At 30.1% G+C, this 9,190-nt stretch overlaps 1 protein-coding gene across 11 annotated transcripts in view; it reads right to left on the minus strand.

The window, feature by feature from the left end:
- Positions 1–9,190, minus strand: part of LOC106788730 (longitudinals lacking protein, isoforms A/B/D/L-like) — a 267,171-nt gene that overhangs the window by 79,396 nt on the left and 178,585 nt on the right. Inside the window, exon 7 of one of the 11 annotated variants that reach the window (XM_014752267.1) lies at positions 1,089–1,235. The exons of 8 other annotated variants lie outside the window; for them this stretch is intronic. In XM_014752267.1, the coding sequence (XP_014607753.1) occupies positions 1,089–1,235 (147 nt within the window). Of the gene's footprint in view, positions 1–798; positions 1,236–7,978; positions 8,773–9,190 lie in introns of those variants that run through there. 2 more of the 11 variants (XM_014752247.1, XM_014752224.1) reach the window with 2 other exon arrangements.

Genomic DNA, 9,190 nt, shown 5'->3' on the forward strand with positions numbered 1-9,190 from the left:
CTCATCAAACTCATCATTATTACCACTATAAACTGTTTCAATATCTTCTTGGTCACTTTCTTCATCCTCGATATCAGAAGCTTCCATTGAAATATTGTTTATTTTTCGCAGCAAATCAGAGGTTTTTATACGTTTTGCCATTTTTTATGGATTACAAAAAATCGCTATATAACTAAAAAGTAGATGCTATTCCCACGACTATGGAATAAAGAATGATCGCGTAAAACTACATCGATTCTATTATTTCGATACACTACGGCAACGATTATATCACTATGTATTATCGCCAGATAAGCAGTAACATGAGAGAAAATATTACAACAAAGAATAATACATTCGTCTAAATATCTAATCGACGGTGTTGATTTCAAAAAACAGATATTTTCAGATTTATGTCTAATTTAAGAAGTACCAGTCAAAATGACTGGTATTGGTAGAAGTAGCAAATGCCAAAATTTATTCGAATTCTGTTTAAGTTATAAAAAAATAAAAATTATTTTTACAAACCATTCCTTATATCTAGAAAAGTCATCATATAATTTTGAGAAAAAAATGTAACGTGAGGTGGGAATTAAATAATGAAGTTGCGCGACCAGTCATTTTGACTGGTCTGGTAGTTCTAGTGTTAAAAGCACGTTAAATTTAGGAACTTTTGTATCAATACGACTTGTTGAAAAAAAATGTAATATAATATATATATATGTATAACAATAGAAAAAAAAAACAAAAGGGGAGATAAAAAATAAAGAAAAGAAAAAGAAAAAGCAAGACACAAAAGAGAAAGAGAGATGGTGGGTGTTGGTTTGGGTGCCATTATAAAACGGGAAAAATTTTGTGAGCTCTTTTCCTGTGTTCGACGAGCTTGTCGCGACGATAAAATTTTTTCGGACATATTGTACAATGATGCTTGGGTTCCTCCATATGTATTTTCATATGGGCCGACAAATTGTGTTTATATTTGAACCATCCTTGACAGATTTGACACTGATATTGTGGTTCTTGTCCGCATTCAACGCGCAAATGACGTTTCAGGCAGGAAATTCTCATGTAAAAACGATCACAATTAGGACACTTATAACTCGACTGACCACGTCCTAATCTGTAGGTTTGATAATTACTCGTTCTTTGATTTCCAATTATGTTAGTTGACGATCCGATGGTCATCAATTGTCCTTGACCAATGTAAGCAGTCGTGTTGTTCATCGTTGGCTCATGGTACATCTGGGACCAGTAACCTGGAATTAAAGCAAATAGATAAAGTACAAGTTCACGTTTAGATTTTTATTCGTCAAAACATAATTCATCTAATCGATCATTATTCCGCATCATTCGCATATAGTATATATAGTTTAAACAAAAAATCATGTTATCGTTTAATCAAATTATACACAGGTTTTATAAATACTTCGTAATACCTTTACGTTCTCGTAAAACTACATTCCTAATTATATAATATATATATATATCATCTAATTGAGATTCTTCATATTAATTATTATTATTTTGGTTAATTATGTTATATATCTTGTTAATATTGAAATAGGATTGTACAAGAGGTGGTGGACGTTACAAGGATCGTATATATTATTTGTAGGATTCCACTGATTTTGAATGTTATCCATGATTATCCTAAGCCCCCATATAATAGGGTCTCATTTTTCTTCACTCTATTTAATCTATTTTATTTGAGATATCAAGTTAATTCGATCCTACATTGAAAAAAAATGCAAACAAAATATAAATTCAATTTAAAAAAAAATTCGATTCTTTGTCAGTTGAATATAATAAGATGATTATAGATCATCATTCCTTCCCTCGTGTATGGTTTGATCACCCAATCAGGATATTCAGATGTCCTTCCAAAAGTAAGTTTTTAATCCTCTTCTGAAGTTGATCAACGATTTATGATACCTCAGGAACTAACTGAAATCAAACGTATGGTAATTCGATTAATAAATAAATTTGTCGATTTTATAAAAAAAATTATCATAATTAACAATTTTCTTCCCTTCGTTATTCTTCCTCATTATTTCCTCTTCTTTCGTAATTTCTCATCTTCTCGACAATCCCCAAAACTCGCGTCGTTAAAGTTTCATTGTTTTGTGATAAAGGAACGAGGAGAAAGGGAGGAAGGGGGAGGGGAACGAATCGAAATAAGAAAAGTTGATTAGAAAGTAAATAAATAAACGTACGCACATGATCGATTTCGTAAATTATTTTTTTTTTTTTCTCTTAAATCCTTTTTTTTTGTGTTTCCTTTTTAAAAATAACCCGCAACAATGATTGTTTTTCTTTTTCGTATCTGCGTGTACGTGTCTTTTTTCTATGTATATATGTACGTATGTATGTATGTATGTGTATATATATATATATATATATATATATTTTGTTTAATAATATTAATAATAATAATAATAATAATAATAATAATAATAATAATAATTAATGCGACAGTGTCATCGTCTCGCGGTAATAGTTTAATAATTCGTAGTATACATGTATATTCGTTGAATAAAACTTTCCAAGTGTAAATGTAGTTAGGAATAATAATAATTAAAAAAAAAAAAAAAAAAAGAAAAGGGGAAACACGAGGGAGCGGGGGAGGAGGGGGAGGAATTGGTAAAGGGTTGTTAACGAATATGACGACAAAAGAGAGACAAAATTAGAATAAAATGAAAAGGAGAGGGATGAAATAAAACGAGAAACTCGACAGTATAAAGGAGGGGGGTAGGTGAAGTGAAAAGAAAAAGAAGACAAAAATCAGATATTGAGAGAACACGGATTAAGGGTGGTGGGGTATAAAAAGAAAAAGAGAAGAAGGGGGTAGAGGAAGGTAGGAGGATTGGAGGGTGGGAGGGGGTAGGGGAATTGAAACACGTCGATGAATAATATTTCGAGCAGGAGATTGAATAAAAAAAGAAAACAAAATAAAAAGAAAAAATTCGGATGTGAATTTGATAAGAATAAAAAAACAAAACAAAAAATAAAATGATCGGCCCAATAAAATTGTTGCCGCGATTAAAAGTCGAGGAATGGGTGGGGGGTGGGAGGAGATTTACGAGTGAACGATTGGATGAAAGTTAAGTGAAGAGATGGAAACAGTGGATGGGATTTATTTATGGGGGTTAGGAGATTGTAAGAAAGAATTAACGAGTATATTCTACGAGTTTTGTCTGTCTCGCTGGCAGAGGGTCGATGCGAAATGAATTTTCGCAAATACTGATATCAAAAATACTGACACGCACCTCGGTTGGACGGGGGTGGGGGTATCGGGGCTTTCCTTAGACGTCATCATTCACATAATCGTCATTATTATCTTGATTATTATCTATTATCTCTCGTTAGTTATCATTATTCGTTACAATTATCTCTTCGTTATTTTATCATTATTTTTAAATTATCAATATCATTGCGATATTATTGTTAATTTTCTTTTTCTTATTGTTTTTTTTTTTTTCGTTCTCTCTCTCTCTCTCTTTTTCTTTCTTTCTTTATGTATTATATATAACAAGATACACGTGAATCTTTTTACCTTTATGTAAAAATATTTATACATTAAATTGACATTAATATAAACGTGTGTGTGCGTGTGTGTGTATGTATATATATATATATAAAATTAGAAAACATTTGATATATACTTTGGCTAAGAGTATATGTATGTGTTTTCTTTTATTTAATATATATATATATATTTATTTCATTTCCTTAACTCCACCGTTTATTATTTAAATACAATTCTTATGTAATAATTTATTGTAAATTTGTAACAATTTTTTCTCTTTTTTTTTTTGTCATACGCGCGATACGGTCTTCGTTATAGGGTATATTCGTCTAAAAATATATTTCTATATATTTATATGTATACATATTTATATATAAATATATATAATATTGTTATATTATTACTATTATTATTATTATTATTATTATTTTATCTGATATGTCTTTTTAAGCTTCGAAAAGATCGACGGAAAGTTCAATGGTCAACAAACATTAAACAAAAATTATTCTATTATATTTTTGTATCGATAAAACACGATTGCGAAATGAAAGTAAAAAAAAAGAAAAAGAAAAAGATTGAACAATGTGTCTCAATTAAACAAAAACCAAAAACAACAAAAAGTCCGTTACGCTCGATAATGCGCGAAAAAGAGAATTATTTAAAAAAAAAAAAAAAAAAACAGAAAAGAGAAGGAAAGATTAATAATTATACAATTGAGAAGAAAAGTGACACACACGCATAAAATAAGAACATAATGATTAATCGTTCGTAACAATTTGTTTTTAACAGATTACAATTAATATCATCGGACGATCTGCCGATAAAAAAATAAAACAAACCACCCCCCCTGCCCCATTTTGGCAAAAAAATAATATCACGTTTCCAATATTTTTCTTTCAAGACATATTCGTCATTTTTGTTAAAAATTTTTCTATCGTCTAAAGTTTCCAATAATACTAGACTCTATTATTTATTATTTAATTATTATCATTGTCATATTATAGTATATCACATGTAACAAAATTCTTGGAAGATCGGTCCCGATTGCTATTAATTGTTATTTAACACAGATTATAATTACAAGTACAAAAATTTTTCTTATTGTTTATAATTATTAACTTATATTTATAATATAAACCATATATATATATATTAAGTCTCAGTGTCTGCAGGTAACCAATCTTCGATGATTGTTTTGTAAATATCTAAAGTTGCGAACGATTAGCTACCTTCATTTTCTTTCTTTTTAAATTATCAATTATCAGCACTTGATGAATATAATCATATAATTTTAATATTATAATAATAATTCTAAGGAACGGTTTCTTGTTTTTTCAATTATTATTATTATTATTATTATTTAAAAAATATCTTTCTTCCATATAAAAGGTGTATACTTTTATTAAATTTAAAAATTCGTTATTTTATATTAGTAAAAAAAAAGAGAAAAAAAAGGATAAACTTCTTTATTGCTCGTAAGGAAAAATATGTTTGTTTTTTTTTTCTTTTACTTTTTCCTTTTTTCTCAAATAATTTGTATATTTTTCTCATATATAGTTAGAGAGGAAGAAAAAAATGTTTACTTTTATAAAATACAAGAAGGCACTGTTTTAATACTGTGTCACTTATTATAATTAGTAATAATTAATAGTAAACATTAGTAATAATAATCAAAATCGGGGGGGGGGGAATAGAGAGGGGTATACGAGAATAAAAAACAACCCTCGTAGAAAAATCTTATCCCACTTTTTTTTCTTTCTTTTTCCTAGAGAGAGAGACACGCACGTAAAAAAAATAATCAAATAACCTCCCCCCCCACTCATGGAATGTCTTTGTTTCTTACAAACGAACGAACATTTTGTTTCTCCGTTATAAATATATAAAATTTTCGTTGAAAAATATAAATCGGTGATATATCTTTGTTAAAACATAGATCATCTCAGGATTATTATTAAATATCGCTTGCCTATTGGCTCGATGATCGTCGTGCGGATATTCCAGTTTCAACCCTAACCTTTTTCTTTTTTCTTTTTTTCTTTTTTTTCGTCCACGAAAAAGGAAGAAGTTCGAAAGAAGCGCGTATCTCATTCGCGTGGATTTCAAAGTAACGACGTGTTTTTGTTGTTTATGTTTGTTTGTGTGTGTGTGTGTGTGTGTGTGCGTGCGTGCAAGTGCGGGCGTGCGTGCGTGCGCCAATATTTTTTTCTTTTTTTTTTTTTTTTACATTTTTTTTATTTCAATTTTTTTTTTGTTTATACGTAAATGAGAATAATCGTTAATAAATTAAAAAGAAAAAAAAGAAGAAAACATTCTCCGCGTATTATCGTTAAACTATTATAAAATAATTATTCCTAATAATTACACCCATCTCCAATAAAAAAAAAAAAAAACGAAGAGATTATAAATTATCGAGTAATAAACAGGAGGGGGAGGGGGGGAAAAAGAAAAGATCGTGAATTAGAATATGAGAGTGAGAGTGAGATAGAAAAAAAAAGGAATAAAGAAAAAGAAAGGAACGAATGCATATATATATACACGTAATAATATTATTATACTTATACCTAATGTCGGCACGTTCATTCGAACCTTCAAAAAATTATTGCTTAAAAGTATAGAATATGTATATATATATATGTTACCGTCATAGCCGGAAATCTGCCATTGCTGGTAATTCCTCGGCATTCTCATCAATGCAAAGAGCCTTCCGATAAAGTCGGAAACAGAAGAATTCTTACAGTTTTTCCTAAACATTGAACATAATACTTTGATATTATTGTTATAAAAATAAATGTTATTTGTTAAAAAAATAATTTGATATATTATTATTATATGCATTGCATTCTCTGATATTTCTTTGAAAAGTTTTTGGGGGGGAGGGGTTGCGTATGGTTGTGTATGTCTGTGCCCGAGAATGTATTTTTTTCCACGTTGTTTAAATAGTAATTTAATATTCTATGGGATTATCAAAGTATTATGTTCGATGCCTAGGAAAAACTCTGTAAATAGTCTTATTTCCAACTTCGTCGGAAGGCGCTTAACATATATAACATATGTAACATATATAAAAAAAAAAAAAAGGAAAAAAACCACTAAATTCCTTAAATTTAAGTAACTCACCACGGTGTTAAGATTTATAATAAAGGAAAAATAAAGAAATTAGAAAAAAATATATAATATCCATACCCGCTTTTGTTATTTTAATATTTTCGACTAATAATTAATTATTGTCGAAATTTTTGTGTTAAGCAAAAATAATCTCTAATTGTGTGTGTAAGTATTACTTTTTCTTCTTCTTCTTTTTTCTTAACTACTAACTATCATACTTACGATGAGAATTTCCTTGTTTCTTTTTTTTTTCTTTTTTTTTTTTTGTTGTTGTTGTTGTTTAATTAATTATAAATTAACGCACGACGATCAGAGATGCCCATTGATTAACTCAAACTCTATGTATTATAACCCTATGAAAATAGTTGTTAAATTATTAATACTATTAAAAAAAAAGAAATTGTATACCATTAGTATTAATAATTTTTTTTACTTTCGTGTATATTTTTTTTCCCCCCATTCTTTTTCTCTTCTCTTTCTCTTCTCTTTCTTCGTTTCATCTTTACTCATTATAGTAACATTCTTTTCAATTTACAACTCATATCAATGTATCACGTCAGCATAAACTGATTCTCCTGTTAATAAAAAAAAAAAAAATAAAAAAAATCGTTCGTGGAATCATTGTAGAACGTTGTCGAATAATAGAAAAAAAAAATTATTTTCAAATATACAAAACCAATAAATTGTTATTTCTTGGGAATGACAAATAATTACGGAATGTAATAATAAGTTTTCGAAAAACTTCGTCTATCAAATTTATGCTAATCGTGGCAAACGATTCGTTCCATTGTTTTTTTCCTTTCTTTTTTTTTTTTTCTTTCTTTTTTTCTCTTTTTCGAATTAATAAGGGAAATAAAAAAAAAAACCAAGGGACAACTTTTGTGCGTTCGATCGCATTGGATTATCCTAACATAGCTGCTGCTGTTTTAAAACTAAAACTTCCTCCCGAATAAACAATTACAAAAATATAATTATTCAAGTGAATTGTTTGGAAACATTACGCTTCATTGGTAAATAAGAACGGTAATAAGTTTTTAATTAACGTGTAAAAAAAAATAAAAAAAGAACAAAACAAAATTGTGCAATGTTGATTATTCGAACGAGTATAATATACGATAATAAGCGCTATAAATAAAATAAGAATAAAAAAAATTAAGAGGAGAGTGTGAGGGGAAAAAACAAAAAAGAAAAAAAGAAAGAATAAAACAAAACAAAAAAAAAAGAGGAGTAGTAATAAACACGGGGGCCCCCACACCGAGTGCGAGCCCCAAGATTCGTATAACTATGAACTACGTTAAAATATAATGCTAATTACGAACTAACCAACCAACCAACCAACCAACCAACCAACCAACCAACCAATCAATCAACCAATCCATCGTTTTACTTCTGATCTAAATGATGGCGTTTATAATGTACCGTTAAATTACCCCTTTGCCTTGCCTTGTAAGGACAATCGGGACATTGGAATGCGGGTGGTTTGCCACCGCATTCTACCATCTCGTGACGGCGCATTGTACTTTTCCATCGATAACCCTTGCCGCAAAAACGGCAACGGAATTTTCTTTGTTGTTCGTGAGGTACGTCCATGTAAAATAAATTTAAATCGCGTGGTTGTGGTAATACCTCGAACGAATCCGGAAATACGACTTCGCGACCAGTAGTTGTCGTAGTCGTCGTCGTCGTCGTCATCATCGAAGATGATAACGATTGATTATTATTATTATTATTATTATTATTATTATTAATGTTACTTGCATAAGAACGAATGTAATCGTCGTTGTTATCGGCTAACGAAGAACTCCTACGACGATTGCTTGTAGTACCAGTTGAACCAATTGCTGCTCTTGTTAACGTTGCAATTCCCGATACCGATGCTGCAGCATTGTTGTTGTTGTTAATGTTGGTGTTGTTGTTGTTGTTGACCCCACTACTACCACCACCACCACCACCACCACCTGCCATTGTAGTACTCGTTGACAGATGATCACGCAACGTCCTACCAACCACGTGAATTTCGTTACCGCTTGTTGATGGATCCACCACGACATTGCCACCTCCGCTGCCACCGCCGCCAATGCTCCTTCCTTTTTTTCCAATTAAAAAACGTCCTGGAAGTTGTTTGTATTCCGAACGTAACAGCGACAATAATGCACCGACACCTGTAACAAGTCCCAGCGCCAAAGCGAGACGCGAGATTTAACAATTTTTCAGTCGACTATTAGAATCTCATTTTGTAAACGCTTTCTTTTTCTTTTTTTTTTTTTGTTTCCGTTTATCCGTTCTATATATAATCGTTTCATTCGTATTTTTTCTGTTCGATATTCGCGTTTTATCTAATTCTTTTTTACAGGGTTCTCGGGGGTTGGGGGGAATGGGGGGGGTGTTGTTAATGCAACCGATAAGGGTTAATATTATCCATTTTCTTTTTATTTCTTTTTCCTTCGTTTTTTTTTTCTTTTACGACTCTTCCTCATATTTTCTTTTCAATGGATGTTTCTGAATAAAAAAATTATTTGTCCGTTTTAAAAGGAGGATATTTCGAGATGTGAAAATTATTATTATTATTATTATTAATAT

Source organism: Polistes canadensis, unplaced genomic scaffold, assembly GCF_001313835.1.
Source record: "Polistes canadensis isolate GaletaPanama2010 unplaced genomic scaffold, ASM131383v1 scaffold_152, whole genome shotgun sequence".
Taxonomy (NCBI): domain Eukaryota; kingdom Metazoa; phylum Arthropoda; class Insecta; order Hymenoptera; family Vespidae; genus Polistes; species Polistes canadensis.